Source organism: Dromaius novaehollandiae, chromosome 6 (assembly GCF_036370855.1).
Source record: "Dromaius novaehollandiae isolate bDroNov1 chromosome 6, bDroNov1.hap1, whole genome shotgun sequence".
Taxonomy (NCBI): domain Eukaryota; kingdom Metazoa; phylum Chordata; class Aves; order Casuariiformes; family Dromaiidae; genus Dromaius; species Dromaius novaehollandiae.
Genome location: NC_088103.1, coordinates 42,355,326 through 42,378,579, shown reverse-complemented (window position 1 = coordinate 42,378,579; position 23,254 = coordinate 42,355,326). Strand labels below are relative to the sequence as shown.

At 48.1% G+C, this 23,254-nt stretch overlaps 1 protein-coding gene across 3 annotated transcripts in view; it reads right to left on the bottom strand.

The window, feature by feature from the left end:
- LOC135323563 (G protein-coupled receptor kinase 5-like) overlaps window positions 1-23,254 on the bottom strand; it is a 581,063-nt gene that overhangs the window by 546,307 nt on the left and 11,502 nt on the right. For all 3 annotated transcript variants that reach the window (XM_064514300.1, XM_064514301.1, XM_064514299.1), the window contains exon 14: window positions 22,810-22,935. In XM_064514300.1, coding sequence (XP_064370370.1) covers window positions 22,810-22,887 — 78 coding nt within the window. In that variant the 5' untranslated portion in view covers window positions 22,888-22,935. The remainder of the gene's footprint in view (window positions 1-22,809; window positions 22,936-23,254) is intronic.

Here is a 23,254-nt window from a genome sequence, read left to right as displayed (position 1 = left end):
ATCCAGACCGCTCAATATTGAGAGCGCTCGATGTCGATCCCCTTCGATGGCTACCACCAGCAAAAGCGGCCCCAGAGCAAAAGCCACAGACGCCTGGCGAGAGCCAGCGGTATCGACGGCTACCGGCACGGATCCATCTCCACAGTTTGCCACAACTATCAGCACCTAGTGCTGTGGATCCCTGCAAGGACCTACGGAAATCCACAGGCCTCGAGGCCTCTCGACATCGAGAGGGATTGATGCACACCGACATGGATCGATCACTGTGCATGTCACGTCCCAGCGATCGGGAGCGAAATCGACACTCGTCAAGGCCCATCGGTAGGAAAAACGGTCAATGTCGATAGGCAGCGGTGCCTCCCAAGAGCCACCTCCACCCCAGAGCAAAAGCTAGGCACACCTGCGCAGAACCAGCGGATTTTGGGCCTATCCACAGGGTTCGATATCGATATCGATATCGAAACCTGTCGATAGGTCTGGAATCAGACAGGCATCCAGACCGCTCAATATTGAGAGCGCTCGATGTCGATCCCCTTCGATGGCTACCACCAGCAAAAGCGGCCCCACAGCAAAAGCCACAGACGCCTGGCGAGAGCCAGCGGTATCGACGGCTACCGGCACGGATCCATCTCCACAGTTTGCCACAACTATCAGCACCTAGTGCTGTGGATCCCTGCAAGGAGCTGCGGAAATCCACAGGCCTCGAGGCCTCTCGACATCGAGACGCATCGATGCGCACTGAGACGGATCGATCGCTGTGCATGTCACGTCCCAGCGATCGGGAGCGAAATCGACACTCATCAAGGCCCGTCGGTAGCAAAAACGGTCAATGTTGATAGGCAGCGGTGCCTCCCAAGAGCCACCTCCACCCCAGAGCAAAAGCTAGGCACGCCTGCGCAGAACCAGCGGATTTCGGGCCTATCGACAGGGTTCGATATCGATATCGATATCGAAACCTGTCGATAGGTCTGGAATCCGACAGGCATCCAGACCGCTCAATATTGAGAGCGCTCGATGTCGATCCCCTTCGATGGCTACCACCAGCAAAAGCGGCCCCAGAGCAAAAGCCACAGACGCCTGGCGAGAGCCAGCGGTATCGACGGCTACCGGCACGGATCCATCTCCACAGTTTGCCACAACTATCAGCACCTAGTGCTGTGGATCCCTGCAAGGAGCTGCGGAAATCCACAGGCCTCGAGGCCTCTCGACATCGAGACGCATTGATGCGCACCGAGACGGATCGATCGCTGTGCATGTCACGTCCCAGCGATCGGGAGCGAAATCGACACTCATCAAGGCCCGTCGGTAGCAAAAACGGTCAATGTCGGTAGGCAGCGGTGCCTCCCAAGAGCCACCTCCACCCCAGAGCAAAAGCTAGGCACGCCTGCGCAGAACCAGTGGATTTCAGGCCTATCCACAGGGTTCGATATCGATATCGATATCGAAACCTGTCGATAGGTCTGGAATCGGACAGGCATCCAGACCGCTCAATATTGAGAGCGCTCGATGTCGATCCCCTTCGATGGCTACCACCAGCAAAAGCGGCCCCACAGCAAAAGCCACAGACGCCTGGCGAGAGCCAGCGGTATCGACGGCTACCGGCACGGATCCATCTCCACAGTTTGCCACAACTATCAGCACCTAGTGCTGTGGATCCCTGCAAGGAGCTACGGAAATCCACAGGCCTCGAGGCCTCTCGACATCGAGACGCATCGATGCGCACCGAGACGGATCGATCGCTGTGCATGTCACGTCCCAGCGATCGGGAGCGAAATCGACACTCATCAAGGCCCGTCGGTAGCAAAAACGGTCAATGTCGATAGGCAGCGGTGCCTCCCAAGAGCCACCTCCACCCCAGAGCAAAAGCTAGGCACGCCTGCGCACAACCAGCGGATTTCGGGCCTATCGACAGGGTTCGATATCGATATCGATATCGAAACCTGTCGATAGGTCTGGAATCGGACAGGCATCCAGACCGCTCAATATTGAGAGCGCTCGATGTCGATCCCCTTCGATGGCTACCACCAGCAAAAGCGGCCCCAGAGAAAAAGCCACAGACGCCTGGCGAGAGCCAGCGGTATCGACGGCTACCGGCACGGATCCATCTCCACAGTTTGCCACAACTATCAGCACCTAGTGCTGTGGATCCCTGCAAGGACCTACGGAAATCCACAGGCCTCGAGGCCTCTCGACATCGACAGGCATCGATGCGCACCGAGAGGGATCGATCGCTGTGCATGTCACGTCCCAGCCATCGGGAGCGAAATCGACACTCATCAAGGCCCGTCGGTAGGAAAAACGGTCAATGTCGATAGGCAGCGGTGCCTCCCAAGAGCCACCTCCACCCCAGAGCAAAAGCTAGGCACACCTGCGCAGAACCAGTGGATTTCAGGCCTATCGACAGGGTTCGATATCGATATCGATATCGAAACCTGTCGATAGGTCTGGAATCGGACAGGCATCCAGACCGCTCAATATTGAGAGCGCTCGATGTCGATCCCCTTCGATGGCTACCACCAGCAAAAGCGGCCCCAGAGAAAAAGCCACAGACGCCTGGCGAGAGCCAGCGGTATCGACGGCTACCGGCACGGATCCATCTCCACAGTTTGCCACAACTATCAGCACCTAGTGCTGTGGATCCCTGCAAGGAGCTACGGAAATCCACAGGCCTCGAGGCCTCTCGACATCGAGACGCATCGATGCGCACCGAGAGGGATCGATCGCTGTGCATGTCACGTCCCAGCGATCGGGAGCGAAATCGACACTCATCAAGGCCCGTCGGTAGCAAAAACGGTCAATGTCGATAGGCAGCGGTGCCTCCCAAGAGCCACCTCCACCCCAGAGCAAAAGCTAGGCACGCCTGCGCACAACCAGCGGATTTCGGGCCTATCGACAGGGTTCGATATCGATATCGATATCGAAACCTGTCGATAGGTCTGGAATCGGACAGGCATCCAGACCGCTCAATATTGAGAGCGCTCGATGTCGATCCCCTTCGATGGCTACCACCAGCAAAAGCGGCCCCAGAGAAAAAGCCACAGACGCCTGGCGAGAGCCAGCGGTATCGACGGCTACCGGCACGGATCCATCTCCACAGTTTGCCACAACTATCAGCACCTAGTGCTGTGGATCCCTGCAAGGAGCTACGGAAATCCACAGGCCTCGAGGCCTCTCGACATCGAGACGCATCGATGCGCACCGAGACGGATCGATCGCTGTGCATGTCACGTCCCAGCGATCGGGAGCGAAATCGACACTCATCAAGGCCCGTCGGTAGCAAAAACGGTCAATGTCGGTAGGCAGCGGTGCCTCCCAAGAGCCACCTCCACCCCAGAGCAAAAGCTAGGCACGCCTGCGCAGAACCAGTGGATTTCAGGCCTATCGACAGGGTTCGATATCGATATCGATATCGAAACCTGTCGATAGGTCTGGAATCGGACAGGCATCCAGACCGCTCAATATTGAGAGCGCTCGATGTCGATCCCCTTCGATGGCTACCACCAGCAAAAGCGGCCCCACAGCAAAAGCCACAGACGCCTGGCGAGAGCCAGCGGTATCAACGGCTACCGGCACGGATCCATCTCCACAGTTTGCCACAACTATCAGCACCTAGTGCTGTGGATCCCTGCAAGGACCTACGGAAATCCACAGGCCTCGAGGCCTCTTGACATCGAGACGCATCGATGCGCACCGAGACGGATCGATCGCTGTGCATGTCACGTCCCAGCGATCGGGAGCGAAATCGACACTCATCAAGGCCCGTCGGTAGCAAAAACGGTCAATGTTGATAGGCAGCGGTGCCTCCCAAGAGCCACCTCCACCCCAGAGCAAAAGCTAGGCACGCCTGCGCAGAACCAGTGGATTTCAGGCCTATCGACAGGGTTCGATATCGATATCGATATCGAAACCTGTCGATAGGTCTGGAATCGGACAGGCATCCAGACCGCTCAATATTGAGAGCGCTCGATGTCGATCCCCTTCGATGGCTACCACCAGCAAAAGCGGCCCCACAGCAAAAGCCACAGACGCCTGGCGAGAGCCAGCGGTATCGACGGCTACCGGCACGGATCCATCTCCACAGTTTGCCACAACTATCAGCACCTAGTGCTGTGGATCCCTGCAAGGAGCTGCGGAAATCCACAGGCCTCGAGGCCTCTCGACATCGAGACGCATCGATGCGCACTGAGACGGATCGATCGCTGTGCATGTCACGTCCCAGCGATCGGGAGCAAAATCGACACTCATCAAGGCCCGTCGGTAGGAAAAACGGTCAATGTCGATAGGCAGCGGTGCCTCCCAAGAGCCACCTCCACCCCAGAGCAAAAGCTAGGCACGCCTGCGCAGAACCAGCGGATTTTGGGCCTATCGACAGGGTTCGATATCGATATCGAAACCTGTCGATAGGTCTGGAATCGGACAGGCATCCAGACCGCTCAATATTGAGAGCGCTCGATGTCGATCCCCTTCGATGGCTACCACCAGCAAAAGCGGCCCCAGAGCAAAAGCCACAGACGCCTGGCGAGAGCCAGCGGTATCGACGGCTACCGGCACGGATCCATCTCCACAGTTTGCCACAACTATCAGCACCTAGTGCTGTGGATCCCTGCAAGGAGCTACGGAAATCCACAGGCCTCGAGGCCTCTCGACATCGAGACGCATCGATGCGCACCGAGACGGATCGATCGCTGTGCATGTCACGTCCCAGCGATCGGGAACGAAATCAACACTCGTCAAGGCCCGTCGGTAGCAAAAACGGTCAATGTCGATAGGCAGCGGTGCCTCCCAAGAGCCACCTCCACCCCAGAGCAAAAGCTAGGCACGCCTGCGCAGAACCAGTGGATTTCGGGCCTATCGACAGGGTTCGATATCGATATCGATATCGAAACCTGTCGATAGGTCTGGAATCGGACAGGCATCCAGACCGCTCAATATTGAGAGCGCTCGATGTCGATCCCCTTCGATGGCTACCACCAGCAAAAGCGGCCCCAGAGCAAAAGCCACAGACGCCTGGCGAGAGCCAGCGGTATCGACGGCTACCGGCACGGATCCATCTCCACAGTTTGCCACAACTATCAGCACCTAGTGCTGTGGATCCCTGCAAGGACCTACGGAAATCCACAGGCCTCGAGGCCTCTCGACATCGAGACGCATCGATGCGCACCGAGACGGATCGATCGCTGTGCATGTCACGTCCCAGCGATCGGGAGCGAAATCGACACTCATCAAGGCCCGTCGGTAGCAAAAACGGTCAATGTCGGTAGGCAGCGGTGCCTCCCAAGAGCCACCTCCACCCCAGAGCAAAAGCTAGGCACGCCTGCGCAGAACCAGTGGATTTCAGGCCTATCGACAGGGTTCGATATCGATATCGAAACCTGTCGATAGGTCTGGAATCGGACAGGCATCCAGACCGCTCAATATTGAGAGCGCTCGATGTCGATCCCCTTCGATGGCTACCACCAGCAAAAGCGGCCCCACAGCAAAAGCCACAGACGCCTGGCGAGAGCCAGCGGTATCGACGGCTACCGGCACGGATCCATCTCCACAGTTTGCCACAACTATCAGCACCTAGTGCTGTGGATCCCTGCAAGGACCTACGGAAATCCACAGGCCTCGAGGCCTCTCGACATCGAGACGCATCGATGCGCACCGAGACGGATCGATCGCTGTGCATGTCACGTGCCAGCGATCGGGAACGAAATCAACACTCGTCAAGGCCCGTCGGTAGCAAAAACGGTCAATGTCGATAGGCAGCGGTGCCTCCCAAGAGCCACCTCCACCCCAGAGCAAAAGCTAGGCACACCTGCGCAGAACCAGCGGATTTCGGGCCTATCGACAGGTTTCGATATCGATATCGATATCGAAACCTGTTGATAGGTCTGGAATCGGACAGGCATCCAGACCGCTCAATATTGAGAGCGCTCGATGTCGATCCCCTTCGATGGCTACCACCAGCAAAAGCGGCCCCAGAGAAAAAGCCACAGACGCCTGGCGAGGGCCAGCGGTATCGACGGCTACCGGCACGGATCCATCTCCACAGTTTGCCACAACTATCAGCACCTAGTGCTGTGGATCCCTGCAAGGAGCTGCGGAAATCCACAGGCCTCGAGGCCTCTCGACATCGAGACGCATCGATGCGCACCGAGACGGATCGATCGCTGTGCATGTCACGTCCCAGCGATCGGGAGCGAAATCGACACTCATCAAGGCCCGTCGGTAGCAAAAACGGTCAATGTCGGTAGGCAGCGGTGCCTCCCAAGAGCCACCTCCACCCCAGAGCAAAAGCTAGGCACGCCTGCGCAGAACCAGCGGATTTCAGGCCTATCGACAGGGTTCGATATCGATATCGATATCGAAACCTGTCGATAGGTCTGGAATCGGACAGGCATCCAGACCGCTCAATATTGAGAGCGCTCGATGTCGATCCCCTTCGATGGCTACCACCAGCAAAAGCGGCCCCAGAGAAAAAGCCACAGACGCCTGGCGAGAGCCAGCGGTATCGACGGCTACCGGCACGGATCCATCTCCACAGTTTGCCACAACTATCAGCACCTAGTGCTGTGGATCCCTGCAAGCAGCTAGGAAATCCACAGGCCTCGAGGCCTCTCGACATCGAGACGCATTGATGCGCACCGAGAGGGATCGATCGCTGTGCATGTCACGTCCCAGCGATCGGGAGGGAAATCAACACTCATCAAGGCCCGTTGGTAGGAAAAACGGTCAATGTCGATAGGCAGCGGTGCCTCCCAAGAGCCACCTCCACCCCAGAGCAAAAGCTAGGCACGCCTGCACAGAACCAGCGGATTTCGGGCCTATCGACAGGGTTCGATATCGATATCGATATCGAAACCTGTCGATAGGTCTGGAATCCGACAGGCATCCAGACCGCTCAATATTGAGAGCGCTCGATGTCGATCCCCTTCGATGGCTACCACCAGCAAAAGCGGCCCCACAGCAAAAGCCACAGACGCCTGGCGAGAGCCAGCGGTATCGACGGCTACCGGCACGGATCCATCTCCACAGTTTGCCACAACTATCAGCACCTAGTGCTGTGGATCCCTGCAAGGAGCTACGGAAATCCACAGGCCTCGAGGCCTCTCGACATCGAGACGCATCGATGCGCACCGAGACGGATCGATCGCTGTGCATGTCACGTCCCAGCGATCGGGAACGAAATCAACACTCGTCAAGGCCCGTCGGTAGCAAAAACGGTCAATGTCGATAGGCAGCGGTGCCTCCCAAGAGCCACCTCCACCCCAGAGCAAAAGCTAGGCACACCTGCGCAGAACCAGCGGATTTCGGGCCTATCGACAGGGTTCGATATCGATATCGATATCGAAACCTGTTGATAGGTCTGGAATCGGACAGGCATCCAGACCACTCAATATTGAGAGCGCTCGATGTCGATCCCCTTCGATGGCTACCACCAGCAAAAGCGGCCCCAGAGAAAAAGCCACAGACGCCTGGCGAGAGCCAGCGGTATCGACGGCTACCGGCACGGATCCATCTCCACAGTTTGCCACAACTATCAGCACCTAGTGCTGTGGATCCCTGCAAGGAGCTGCGGAAATCCACAGGCCTCGAGGCCTCTCGACATCGAGACGCATCGATGCGCACCGAGACGGATCGATCGCTGTGCATGTCACGTCCCAGCGATCGGGAGCGAGATCGACACTCATCAAGGCCCGTCGGTAGGAAAAACGGTCAATGTCGATAGGCAGCGGTGCCTCCCAGGAGCCACCTCCACTCCAGACCAAAAGCTAGGCACACCTGCGCACAACCAGCGGATTTCGGGCCTATCGACAGGGTTCGATATCGATATCGATATCGAAACCTGTCGATAGGTCTGGAATCGGACAGGCATCCAGACCGCTCAATATTGAGAGCGCTCGATGTCGATCCCCTTCGATGGCTACCACCAGCAAAAGCGGCCCCAGAGCAAAAGCCACAGACGCCTGGCGAGAGCCAGCGGTATCGACGGCTACCGGCACGGATCCATCTCCACAGTTTGCCACAACTATCAGCACCTAGTGCTGTGGATCCCTGCAAGGACCTACGGAAATCCACAGGCCTCGAGGCCTCTCGACATCGAGAGGGATTGATGCACACCGACATGGATCGATCACTGTGCATGTCACGTCCCAGCGATCGGGAGCGAAATCGACACTCGTCAAGGCCCGTCGGTAGGAAAAACGGTCAATGTCGATAGGCAGCGGTGCCTCCCAAGAGCCACCTCCACCCCAGAGCAAAAGCTAGGCACACCTGCGCAGAACCAGCGGATTTTGGGCCTATCCACAGGGTTCGATATCGATATCGATATCGAAACCTGTCGATAGGTCTGGAATCAGACAGGCATCCAGACCGCTCAATATTGAGAGCGCTCGATGTCGATCCCCTTCGATGGCTACCACCAGCAAAAGCGGCCCCAGAGCAAAAGCCACAGACGCCTGGCGAGAGCCAGTGATATCGATGGCTACCGGCACGGATCGATCTCCACAGTTTGCCACAACTATCAGCACCTAGTGCTGTGGATCCCTGCAAGGAGCTGCGGAAATCCACAGGCCTCGAGGCCTCTCGACATCGAGACGCATTGATGCGCACCGAGACGGATCGATCGCTGTGCATGTCACGTCCCAGCGATCGGGAGCGAGATCGACACTCATCAAGGCCCGTCGGTAGGAAAAACGGTCAATGTCGATAGGCAGCGGTGCCTCCCAGGAGCCACCTCCACCCCAGAGCAAAAGCTAGGCACGCCTGCGCAGAACCAGCGGATTTTGGGCCTATCCACAGGGTTCGATATCGATATCGATATCGAAACCTGTCGATAGGTCTGGAATCAGACAGGCATCCAGACCGCTCAATATTGAGAGCGCTCGATGTCGATCCCCTTCGATGGCTACCACCAGCAAAAGCGGCCCCACAGCAAAAGCCACAGACGCCTGGCGAGAGCCAGCGGTATCGACGGCTACCGGCACGGATCCATCTCCACAGTTTGCCACAACTATCAGCACCTAGTGCTGTGGATCCCTGCAAGGAGCTACGGAAATCCACAGGCCTCGAGGCCTCTCGACATCGAGACGCATCGATGCGCACCGAGACGGATCGATCGCTGTGCATGTCACGTCCCAGCGATCGGGAGCGAGATCGACACTCATCAAGGCCCGTCGGTAGGAAAAACGGTCAATGTCGATAGGCAGCGGTGCCTCCCAAGAGCCACCTCCACCCCAGAGCAAAAGCTAGGCACGCCTGCACAGAACCAGCGGATTTTGGGCCTATCCACAGGGTTCGATATCGATATCGAAACCTGTCGATAGGTCTGGAATCGGACAGGCATCCAGACCGCTCAATATTGAGAGCGCTCGATGTCGATCCCCTTCGATGGCTATGTTGCGGCCCGAACGGAGTCATTCAGGATGACCTCCCTCCCCTTGGGGCCAAACGACCAAGTTCGTGATGCCCTTGGACTGAATTAAGGTGAAACGATACCAGCCAACCAGTTTTAAGACTTATTAAGGCAAAATGGAATCAACTAACTAGACACGTCCCGCGTCACACGTTCAGGAAGAAGAGAGGAAAAGGGGAAGACAGAGAGAGAGAGAAAGATAGATATCACCACCCGTGGATCCAGCGGCGTCCCGTTGGTCCTCTTCTCTTGGGAGTCTCAGTGGCGGTGGGGTGGGCAGCGGCGGGAAGCTCCCGTCTGGTTCCGCTGACTCCACTCCAGTTCCTCAGTCATGGCAAGCAAGCCCCCCCCCCCCCCTCCAATCACACCATCTGCAGTTTTTATAGGTTCTTGCCCCACCTCTGGGAGGTGCTTCCTCGCTTCCCATGCAGATTAACTGTCATGTGCAGTCCGCCCTCTCGGAACCTTCCAGAAACGGGCTGGGGCATCTGGGGGTCTCCTGCTCATGCGCAGATGGAAAATGAGTACGTGCAGTTCGTGCCCTAGAGATGACCTTCTGCCCTTTTCGTGCCCTTTTTACCTCGTGCAGGTGCACGAGGTTGTTTACCTCCCGGATGGCTCCCGGGGGCGCCGGCGCGGCATTGAGTGACGCGCCTTGGCAGCAGCAGCTTTGCAGCAGCAGCAGCAGCAGCAATGTTGAGACAAAACCGCATGTAGAGAAACGGTCCTCTACAGGCTACCACGAGCAAGACCAGCCCCAGAGCAAAAGCCACAGACGCCTGGCGAGAGCCAGCGGTATCGACGGCTACCGGCACGGATCCATCTCCACAGTTTGCCACAACTATCAGCACCTAGTGCTGTGGATCCCTGCAAGGAGCTGCGGAAATCCACAGGCCTCGAGGCCTCTCGACAGCGAGACGCATCGATGCGCACCGAGACGGATCGATCGCTGTGCATGTCACGTCCCAGCGATCGGGAGCGAAATCGACACTCATCAAGGCTCGTCGGTAGGAAAAACGGTCAATGTTGATAGGCAGCGGCGCCTCCCAAGAGCCACCTCCACCCCAGAGCAAAAGCTAGGCACGCCTGCGCAGAACCAGCGGATTTCGGGCCTATCGACAGGGTTCGATATCGATATCAATATCGAAACCTGTCGATAGGTCTGGAATCGGACAGGCATCCAGACCGCTCAATATTGAGAGCGCTCGATGTCGATCCCCTTCGATGGCTACCACCAGCAAAAGCGGTCCCAGAGCAAAAGCCACAGACGCCTGGCGAGAGCCAGCGGTATCGACGGCTACCGGCACGGATCCATCTCCACAGTTTGCCACAACTATCAGCACCTAGTGCTGTGGATCCCTGCAAGGACCTACGGAAATCCACAGGCCTCGAGGCCTCTCGACATCGAGACGCATCGATGCGCACCGAGAGGGATCAATCGCTGTGCATGTCACGTCCCAGCGATCGGGAGCGAAATCGACACTCATCAAGGCCCGTCGGTAGGAAAAACGGACAATGTCGATAGGCAGCGGTGCCTCCCAAGAGCCACCTCCACCCCAGAGCAAAAGCTAGGCACGCCTGCGCAGAACCAGCGGATTTCGGGCCTATCGACAGGGTTCGATATCGATATCGACCCTCTTGTCGATATCAACAAAGCCCAAAACTGCTCGTTTTTTGCAGGCTTTCCCATCCTTTTCTGTCCGGTCCGTCTTGGTCTAGATTGGTGCCTCAGTTAAAACTATCTGTTAGTAGCAAAGCATTTTTAAATGAAATCATTTTATATCAAGCACACGCAAAAATATATAGCCATATAAGTACTGAGCTTTACATTCTGCATATAGGTGTCAATTTTTTATTAGAGGATTATAGTGCTGCAAATTTGGGGATAATTTCACATTTCTGGGTGGGCTGCGGCAAACTGATGTGTTTTCATCTGCAGGCGGCTGCATTTGGTCAATACATTCAGGGTACTCAGTCAGTTTTGTCCTTTTATAGAGTTTCCCCTACTTTATGCCATGTTTTTTGTTTTTTTTTTTCCCTGCAGGATTTTTTCCTCATTCTTCCCTGGCACCATTTGAGTCTTTCTTAGCAAACAGAAATACCAACTGAAGCACAAACAAAAGCTGTAAAAACAGAGGCCCCAAATATTTAATCTCTTAGATTATTCCATGATTAATTATCCCAGATTTATCAAATACCACATCCAAATACGGTCAAACTTATAATTTTAATGTTCTTCAGGACACACAGCCATCCTTTTGCACAAGCCCTGATTTCTATTACAGAAAATCTAAGCTGACTTCCATTAATAATGATAAAAAAAAGGAGTCAGTGTTGATACATTGTGAGCTGTGTACTCAACACCTCAAGATATTTAGTGACTGACATCAATGACATGGCACGGACAAAAAGATATCTCTTTTGTGCCTGTTCTTCACTGACATTCCTGTCATTTTCTGTTCACCAAACTCATGCCATGATCCCCTCATGCTTTGGATCAAAAATATCTCTGATATTGTTAGTGGTTTATGTAAATCGTCATTTTGTTTTATTTTTCACTGTTTGTCTTGTTTATATTTCAGTTACTTGAATGGAAAAGTTTATTCATAGCATAATAATCCGCACGCGCACACGCGTGAACACACACACACACACACACACAGATATATATATACACACACACACATATATATATATATAATTGTATTAATATCATCTTTTCATTGGTTTATGAGCCCAAAGTCCCATAGGGAGAGTTGCAAATTCACACCATGTCCCTGATTTCACATCTAGGTCTCCACATTAGCTATAAATGTGTAAAACCACATACCACATGGAGGTAGTTCCTATTTACTACATATTTGAGGAGGCAGACAGCTTTTTTTTTTCTTTCACCATATGGCTGAAGTAACTTGCACACAAGCAATTTGTTCTGATTCAGCTGTTTCAGCAGGAAGCATTTGCAGAAGCAGGATTGGGAAATACACAGGATTCACTTTCACTTCTGTGACAAGAGTTATATTTTTAATTAGCCCTTATTCGTCTTCCAAGGGAAATGTGTAGAAGTTTAATTCTGTATCTCAAGTTTGATCCCCACTTGATAATGCCATTTTTATGTCTATTTAGGGACTAATTTTGAGATCATTCTCACATTTTTAGAAAAGTTAGTTCTTTAGAAAATTCTGTTGAATAACAGTTTCAGGTTTTTTTACTCCCATTAGACTTGACTTACACAAAGCTTATTGAAGATATAGGGAGCAGGAGATGGAGGTGAATATGCTACTTCACTGAAATCTTAAGAAAACCAGCTGTTGGGAAGATGTTATATAATATGTATATATTATTTTTAATTCCTGAAGATCCAAGGTTTATACATTGGGAAAGAATAAAAAGATAGCTAATAAGGGACAGGAAAAAAAATGTAGACTAATGTATTCCCTGTTAGTTGGTTACAGAATACTATCAGTAAGATAAAAGCAATTGGATTCACTTAAAATCTGAGAAGTAAAAAGAAAAACTGAAAAGATCCATTTTAAATAGATACCACTAGAGTAAAAATTTAGCATGTAAGTATATGGATTGACTAAAAACTATAACCAACCGAAGAAACAAAGAAGAATGCCTAGAACATAAAACAGCCTTATTAATTCACAGTGTAGAGAGATTTTAAAATAATAGCAGCTGAATCAATGTGGAATTGAACATGCTTAAGAAGGAGGAATGCAACATCCAAAGGACTTCTAAAGAGTTTCGAGTTCATAATTTCACATACTACATGGATACATTTGGTGATGTCTTAAAATTCAGCTATAATACAGTATCCTGTTGGCAGTGATGCGGTTAAGAGCCTGTGCAAGAACTTCACTTTAATATCACTGGCCCTTAAGTTTTCAGTTTAATATTTAAACTGTTTCTAATTGTGTTCAGCTAAAATTTGACATACAATTTATGGACTTGGATGCAATTTTCATTTTAGTAAAAAAAGAAAAAGGGAGGGAGAGAAAAGAGACAAAATTTTCATTTGTGCTGTTCCCTGAGTTACTGAGTGGTAAACAAGGCAAAGCTTTCAATGTTTCAGTCATTTTTCCCAAAGTTTTCCAAGTCTATTTTCCCACCCTAAATATAATATAATGTAATGCAATATAGTATATGCACATGCATACATAGCCAAGAACTAGCCGAAACACTGAACTTTGAACCTTCCGCAACATACTCTAAGAAAACCAAATTAGGGTTTTGTTCATGGTGGTTGGGGTGGGGGTTTACTGAATGGAAAAGAAGCTCTCTAAATATTAGAGGAGACTGCATTATCCTTCATCAATACCAGAAAGCTAAAGTGAAAAGTCAATGTCAGAACCGAAACCCAAAGTAGGTTTTAGGAAAGTTCCTGAATTTTTATCGGTGGATATGCCCAGTCCTGCATTTCATACGTCATTGACCCCCCCCTCGGGCCTGCCCCCTCCTTGCACTGCTGCTGGAGCCAGCTGGCTTCCTTCACCCTTTCATCAGTAAAGATTGCAAGATATATACTCCAGCCTTGGAGAGCTTTTGGGGAATAAAATACATCTGCCTATCCCAAAAGAGAGAAGGGATTACAGGAAAAAACTTGGGAGAATTTTTCAGTCTGCGATTGTTACATCTGCACCGGTCTCACAGAGGTGGTGGTGGTTCTGGAAGAGAAGAGAAATGCTCCTTCCTTCCCTCTTTCCCCCTAGGCTGTAATGGTTGGCAGAAATGCATCTTCTGCCATCTACAGACCAGCTTTTGCTTGGAAAGAGCTGTTATTTAAAGACCCTTGTTGGAGGAACAGCCATCCAACTTATCCTGAGGTCCAAAAGAGAGACAAAGGAGAGTCATTTCGGCCCAGGAACTCAGCCAAAAAGGAGAATCATGACGAGATATTAAAAGCATCCCTCCCCATCACTTCTTTTATCTGGGGTCTCTAAGCAAATCCCCATTTTCTGGCACAAGCTTCTGAAAAGAACAAATACACACTGCAGGAGGTTCATGAGCACCCATTAAGAAATGACTAGTCATCCAGTAAATCCATAAGAGCAGGAAAAACAGCACCCTTGGCTTTCTTCATCCTGCCTAGGCTTCACGCTCCTTCCTCGTTTCTATCAGAGTTCTCAGAATAACAAATGAAAAAATATTCTTGAATATTAAGTGTATGGCACTATGGAGGCACAGCAGGTAATTGAGGAGTGTGGTTGTTTATTTGTAAAGGGAAGGAGAGAGCACAGAAATCTCCCCCCTAGACCTCTGTGCTCCTTTTGCTGATTGCAAGAATAGCAGCCTTTGGGGCATTTAATAAAAAATGATTAAGGAGGAGACAGGACTGTAGCTACATTACTTGTCCATTAACTGGATACACATGAGTTTGTTTGGGTTTTGGTGCAAAGCACTAATTTATAACAGAATTCTATATTATGTCCACTTCAATGCTGATGCAATTTAGTGTGATTATGGTTATTACAAGGAATACCAACTTAGTGTAAAATAATTGCTTGCTTACTTGAGTGTTGCTATATTTTAGGCTAACACTTTGTGTGTATTTAGTCCTTTACAAGGAAGCTACAGAATGTCTCACTGAAATGCACAGTCTACCGCAGTAACTGTGAGGACCAATTCAGCTCTGGCCTGAGCAAGCATGGCACTTTCACTGAGATCAGTGGGAGCTGATCTGTCCTAGGCCAAGGGTGATGTAATATAATGTAATATAATGTAATATAATGTAATAGAAATCCTTTCAGTAACTGATTGGCAAGTTGATTTATAGCAATTCTGGATGAAACTGTATTAGCCTTAGGTATAATTTAAGTATGTAGGCACATGGTGAAGTTTTTCAAGAAGGTGCATGAAGTGCCATGAGGGAATCTCTAAGTGGCAGTGAGGCAGAGGCACTGGACTTCCCCTGACTCTGACCTGCAATCAGTTCCCATATTTGCCAGCTGTAACTTAAAGGTTCTCCTCCTCAGTAGGTGGCCTGATTTCTCAGAGGTGTGAGCAACCAAATGTTCTCGGTGAATTTAGCTGGGAGTCACCAAGTGCCATGAAAATCAATCCAGGTAGTTAGATGCCAAGATGCGAACTCAGAAATGCATTCTTGCCAATTGAGACTTGCTTTTCAAAGGTGTTTCACCTGAATATTTTCTCTCTCCTGGAGCAAGTCCATAATCATGGGAAATTTTTTTAACCAAAAAACTCTTGTAGAAATGTGGTTTACAACTAATACTTTCTAACTCATTTACCTAACTACTGTCCTTAATAGCAACTTTTGTCATTAACTGTACATTACCACATTCATTACTGTGTGAGAGAAGGAAACCTGCCCACTAAAAGACAAGTTCTTTTTTGTAAAGAAGAAGGAAAGGAGGAAGCGAAAAGACACCCCTACAGACCTCCATGCTCCCGATAAAAATGATGTAAATGGTATATATCACCCCAAAATCACTTGCAGGTATATATGAGTAATGCTACTCTTTCTAGACGAATTTTTGTATGCAAGGTCATCATCTGGTGCTACCTTAGAAACTGGCCTTATTCTATAGAGGACATTGAATGATACCACTGCAAGCCAGCTGACTGCTGTGTCACAGAGCTGCTGCTTTCTACATTATCGTAACTGCCAGAGCGCTTAGTGCTGCAGTTTTCTAGTTGCAGTGCAGCAAAGCAGATGCAAAGAACAAGGCACAAAGCAACATAGATTTTTTATTCTCGTATTTTTTATACGAGGGAAATTTTGCTGGTGTTAGCGTAGGAACAGACACACAGCGTGGATGTGTTGGCTTCAGCCTGGCAGCATTTTCAGCTGAGCAGGGACTGCTCAGAGCTCTGTACCCAAATTGCCTCTAAGGAAGAATGGCTGGTTTCCCGCTTTGCATACTAAGAGTTTTTTTTACGCCACGATGATAAACCTGCAGGAATAGGACAAAGGAGATGGTACCTGCCACTGTGTGTTTGACTGGGGCCTTTGCAGGTGCTCCACTGCTGAAGCTGGGTCAGCGTCCCAGGGTCATATACATTGGTAATACAGATTGCCGCAATTTCCTACATCAGTTAGAGCAAAGCTCAAACAAGAAACCAGACTCTCTGACCTAAATCAATCCCAATCCTTCTGGATACAGGGCAGCAGTTGACTAGCAATGACGCAACCAGCCATCAAGTGGAGAGTCTCTGGGACTGCAATCTGTAACAGTTGGAGCCTGTGAGAATGAAACACTTTCTGTTATTCAGTCGCTTCTCCTTCTTCTAATACTACAATTACTACAACTACTAATACTACTACTACTTTTTTTCTTGCCTGTAAGAAGCTATGAATTGTGCTTGGTCTCTGAGTGTATATCTGTGTGGATGAGCCTGTCTATAATGCAGTCCTCATCTGCTCTTGCTGGAAATCAGGGCACAAAGTCAGCCTGCTTTAACAGTTGTTTCTTTCTGCGTGATGCTATGCAGCTAGGAGGGGTTACACTGACAACAAAGGAACAAGCACAAAGCATCACTTTATTTTCTGGACTGTTACGGGAACATAGCTCTTCTTTGAGATGACGCCCTCTTCTCTTTTCCCTTCTCTTTCTTTTTTTATTCATCTTTTCGAAGAGCCTAACAGACACCATCATGGATGTGGTTTTTAATGATTTGGAAAAGACAGCCTGTGGAGACTGTGATTTGAGACAGCAACATATTTAGGTTATTGCCAATTTGAAATACTTGGTTTGTGAAGCACAGCCCTAAGGGACAAGCTCAGTAACTGAGAAAGAGATTGTAGATAAAGAAATAAAAATGACAAGCGTAATGGAGGTTCTGCGAAAGAGACTGTCAGAGAATCAGTTCATGGATGGCAATTTCACCAGTCTGAATCTGAATAATTCATAGATTGAAATTACCCTGCTTTCACCTTTCTATTTAAACCGGCATGATCTGAATCTCTAATAAATTTTCAAGATAAAGTAAAATGCCAATCTGAATCTGAAGAGCTTTTAAAACCAGATGCTACACCTTGAATCTTTCGGTACCTTTCACAATTATCCTGTGAGAACCGCACTTCATCACGAAGCACCATTGCCAGTGAAAATTACTGTGATTACAATAGCAACAATAGAATACCATCAAATGATCTGTAATTTACCTAATTTACCAAGGCTGACTGTGTGCCCATTGTGTTTCACAACGTCTGGCATTGGATCAATATCACAGGGGAACAAAAATGCCTTAGTACTTGCTTCCGTTTGGTACCTTTAACTTTGACAGCACAGGAAAATCCATCTCCTGTTAAACATTTTTACAACCAGAAAATCTATGTGCCTGCTGTAGGATGCAATTGATTCTCCCTGATTTTCTTTAGTTCCTGGGTATTGGATGTCATTATGGTACTAATTTGTTTATAACGTATACTCATGCAGAAAGACTGCAGCAAATGAGTAACAGCATAGAGAAATCTGCACTGCTACAGCAGTAGCAGCGCTCACACAGAGGAAGCCAATATGAATTCTGCGCCCTATGTGAATAATTACTCGGGTTTGAGGTAGAAATGCTTTCTAGCACCACTGGTCTTGGTTGTACTACACGACAATATTAATTTGAAAGATGGCATTAGGGTAGATCTTGTCAAAGTCTAGAGCATACTTGAGATGAGAAAATCAACAAAACAACCTCAGAAAATGGCTAGCATTTGTCCCTCCTTCTGCCATTGTTCTTCTCTTGAGCTGTGTGCATTTCAATCTGTGATAGATAAGACATTTCCTAAAGGAAACAGTGACCAGCATGCTGAGTTTTGTAGCCCAAGCACAAGGAATAGATGCAGTTAAGAGCTTGTTTCTACCATGCTTTTCTATTGCTTTGGCTTTTCCAGAAGTAAAATATTTAAAAGCCAAAAATATTGCCTATCTGCATTTGTGTTATTCTCTGGCCTCATGAGGCTTGTTTCATTTTTTTACACAAGCTTGTGAATCAGTAGAAAAAAAATAGCTGAGAAAAACAATTCTGCATTGGGTAGAAACAGGGCAGGAGGAGTGTTACCCAGCATTTTATGTTTCAAGCAAAATCCATTTCAAAGCTAATCTTTTATGGATAATGTTTGTGATCACAGGCTGATCCATGGCTGCTTTGCGGTGACTCCATTCACAGAGAATCCTGACATGCCCAGTACACTGAAATTCTTGTCAATAAGATGCCCTTACACTGGCTGAGAAATGCACGGGGCCCATTATTATTATTATATTTAATAGAAATTCCAGCAGCATTTGGCTGTTCATTTCCTTACCAGAGTGTGGCTGCAGCAACCCCTCAATATGTGTTTCCCTGAAGGAATCCCAGGTTTGTCCTGCAAGTCATTCTGCCCGGTTGGACCGCTGAGCCCTGGGGAAATCTGAGTGGCCAACCAGACTTCAACATAATGAAATGTCAGTGTGCAGGACAGCTTGCAGGAGCAGAGCTAAAGCTGTATCAGCATTGGCAAGTATAGTTTCTGTTTTTGCAGTCCTTGCTCAGATGTCCTTGGGATAGCACTGCTTGTGGACATTTGAGTACAGAGATTTCAAGTATTTTTTCTGTGTCATTAATAGGAAGAGGTGGGATTTGAGAACAAGTTTGTGCTAACAATGGCAGCAGTACAGCTCTCCCAATGCTACAAAAAAGGTACTACTTTATAGGTAAATTAAAACCTTTCAGGCTCTTTTTCAAGCTACAGTTTGGAGGGACAGCCTAACAAATAAAATTTTCTCAGTTCCTATTCTGTATTTACTACATAATTTTTCCCTGATACGAATAGTATGTTTAGGCATTCTTTCACATCAGCAGTACATACAACATACAAATGCCCTTTTTGCATATCTAAAATGTTAGAGATGGACCAGATAGCAAACACTATAAAAGACAAGAATGATGCCACTCTTTTAGTGAGCAAAGAGATACTGATTAAAAAAAAAAAAGACAAAAGGACAAAAGGCAACACTGTGCTATAGATTATATCACTGAGACTGAGTAACTCAGCACAAGTTGTACCCTTATACCTCAACACATGACCAAATCACACTGTGGCAGCATTTTAGTGTTTCCTACAGGAGCAGGTCGCTCTCTAAATGAATGAGAAATTCATTTGTGCTACTTTTCCTGTGCTATTCTTTGTTAGCCACTATTAAGAAACAAGTTTCTGGCCCTCCTGGGCAGGCTACATGGTCATGGCAAATCCACAGGCATAGGGAGGACCATTTGGAGTAAAATCACAAGCTACCACGCAATCGATGTAATAGGGCTCACAGAACACCTCTCAAGGCTGCTCACTCTACGTATTTGATGCCATTTCCCATTAAGGAAATACTAAGTTACTAGATTTTTAGAGCAAAGCTCTCATCCTGAAGCCAAAGGAATATGAGCTGTATGTTTCTTCCTTTCATCCCTTTCCCCCACCCACTTCCTGTTCTGCTGTAGAGGAATCAGTGAACTCTTTGTGATCTGTGCTTTCAGAAAGTTTCATCTCCAAAGCTGTTTAATAGATTATCAGCAGAGTCCCAGCTAACAGATGCTTGGAAGTGACAGCAGCACTGCAAAGAATTAAGTAAATTACTTCCATCTTGGGACTGGTCTTGTTTACTACATCATGTAGCTTTTAAGCATTTTCCATCCGCTTGGATGAATGTTTGTGTATTGTTTACAGAACATCAACAAGATCCCTCTCAACTGAAATTTCCAACCTCAAGGCGACTTGTTATTTTTGGAGTCATCGTTAGGCCTTGGGTAAAGGTTTAAGGGAAATCTTATCCTCTGTAGTTCAGCCAGTAACACTCTAAACTTAAAGATGTACTGTCTTTTTCTGGGCTCAAGATTAGGCAGTGAACCAACCTTTCATTAAGCCACTTGCATCAGTCAGAAAATCTACTGAGTGTGGCAAATTTTTTGTAACCATTTGTGTTTTTTATTTTGACTCGTTGCTCTGGATTGCTAAAAATCTCTTTAATGTGAAAGTGTGGAATGTTCTTCTGTGAGAGGAGAGCTGCCAAAGCCTGAATCAGTCTTTTCCCCCCCCCCCCCTTTCATTTTTTCCCCTAAGAGAGGCAACAAGCTAGAAAAATAGAACTTGGAAGTGATGAGTTTTCAAGGACTCATCATTTTCAGAGGGATGCCCAAGGATACTAATGCAACTGACCCTTAGTCAGATACCCAGAAGGATGAGGGAAGGGAGACAGAAAGAGAAAGGGGCACATCTGAGTGCCGCCAACAGCAGCTTCTGTTCAAAGTTATGCTATAAGTTTCAGCTGTCCTTGTGTCCATTAATGGTGTCATAGCAAAGGTCTCAAATTGGATAGGAAACGGGGTGGGGACAATCTTTATACAAAAAGAACTTTGTGATTTGCTAAATAAAACTGGCATAGCCAAAGTAGTGACCAAGTGACTTTAAAAAAAGAACATTAGTCTGCCTGCAAGACTAGTTTCAGTTTTGGTCCCATGTGAAATGACTAAGGTGGCAACAAGACTAATAGACTAAGGATATTTGTGGTTGCAATGTGAAAACGACTATGCACTTCAGTGTCATTTCTTAATTTGGCTATGGATGAATTCAGCTGGATACTGAGCCTCCAAAAAGCACAAAGTGAGAAAGTCCAGGTAATCTCAGTTTTACTTATGTGGCAAGCTGCAACATACGGAGATGAAAGCACATTTTGCTTCACCAGGTTGGATGATTTATGAGCATCTGGACTGCAACAGAGTAAAGCACTCCCAAGAGGATGTGCAGTCCTCACACCCACCCTTTCTCTCTTCACCTGCTATGGTCTTTGCCTTAATCCTTTATCCCCTCCCATTTTGTGCAGGCATTACCCACACTGGGACTATTACCCCCCCTTCTCCCTTCACATTCTCCTATCCTATTATTTAAATATCACTATTAGCCTTCACCCTTTTCCCACTTCAGCAATTGATGTCATCTGCTAAACTTTTGGCTTGCTTTCAAGCTGAAATTGATAGAAACAGTTCCTTTCCCCTGTGCAGGACTGCCAGAAGCCATGCCCTCCCTGCTCAGAAAAGGGGACCGAGTGCCACTCCTGGTTGTTGGTGGCTTTTCTCTCACGTGCCCCACACCTCAATGCCAGGGCACTCCTAGTCCTTCCAACTCAGGGCTCCTCTCCCAGTGGCACACTCTTTCCCACTTCCCAAATGCACACTTACCTCTCCCCAGAAAGACACCACCCTCATGTGCTTTTTTCTGTGGGAGAAAGTGGTAGCTTGAGATTGGAAGCAGAGGAATGTAATTCAGGTTTCATACCAAAATAAACAAACACTTATTCAATTTCTTCTTCTTTAGTTAAAGATGGGAGAAGGACTTTCTGAAAGACTTTATACAGGGTCTTAGAAGGGAAGGGATCACATTAAATACTCTCAAAAGTCATGACAAGGCAGTTTTTATTTCATTTTCACTACAAAGTTTACAGGTGTTTTGCTTTCCTTCTTGTTTAGCTAAGACAAGCTCTAACATCTTTTTGAACTTAAAATGACTTAATTCTTACCATGTTATTTTAATATGTAATTAATTTTGATAACTTACAATACCATGTAATGGAATGAGACTTGTGATTAATTTAAGAGAGAAACTGGCACTTTTACCTCAGTCTTCTCTGGACTGAGGAGAACTCACGCTTGCTTTAATAGGTGTTAATTGCTCAAGACCATATCATTCTTGAATCATTACAGTTTTTCTTGAATTTGCTGAAATTTGGGAGTGCAGTGAGGTGCCTGGTAATACTTCATTTATGCATAGCCCCCTCCCCCAGCCCAGTTAGACAGAAAAAAGGGCTGAAGTAGCCAGCTAGGTCTTGAGTCTTTGGATCACTTTCAAAACCCAACTTCAAATTAGCTTTCCACAACAGTCCAATTACACCACACAGTCAACTTCAATTTTGTCCTCTATGCTGCACCCAGCAGTTCCCTACAAAGTGTTCAGTTTCCATCTGTTCACACTAGAGACCTACTTTCCACATTGTACTTTAAGGACAAGCCATCACAAAATAAACTACCATCAAACTCCTACACAAAATCATCCACAACACTCCACCATCACCAAACTCCTACACGAAATCATCCACGACAATACTTCACCATCACCAAACTCCTACACGAAATCACCCTCAATAACACTTCACCATCAAAATCCTGCATGAAATCATGCCCAGTAATACCTACACCATAAACAAACTTCTACATAGAAACTTTCACATTCTCACAGAGCCTTCACTTTACCCTATTTGCAAAGACACACTATGTACACAAGCAAAGCTCTCCAGTAATTGGTGCAATTGTGCAGTGCAATTTTGTTGATGTGAATTAAAGCAGAATTGGGTTTGAAAGTCGCTAAGTGTACAACCGATAGTTTTACATGGCATTTATTAAATAACCAGTGTTCTCACTGGGAGACGTACCTGCAGAAGTTGTGTAAAGACACAAAAGGAAATGCTCTTCAGTACCGTGAAGCTGAAAGTACTCCATAGTCGCTGCATTGGTTGGAAGGATCTTCTAGTCCAGTTGTTTTGCCATCTGTTCAGGTGCTGAAAAAGACAAGGTTTGCCTAATCAAAATGCCTACTCCAGCACAGGGTTAACCCCAACCTACAGACTGCCTGGAAGCCTACTTCAGATTTATGTCACCCTCTCCCCTTTTATTGTGATGTCCCATTTGCCAGAACTATAACTACACAGGATATATTTCTAGAAGAGGAATCTGGAAGTGTACTCTTGAAATCACTGCACAAAGCAAATTAGACAGGTAAACAAAGAAGCTGAAAATGAACAGCAGGGTAACAGTCAACATCCAGAAAATCCAGGACAAGGGGAAGCTTCTATTAATTCATAAATTCTGTCCTGCTCA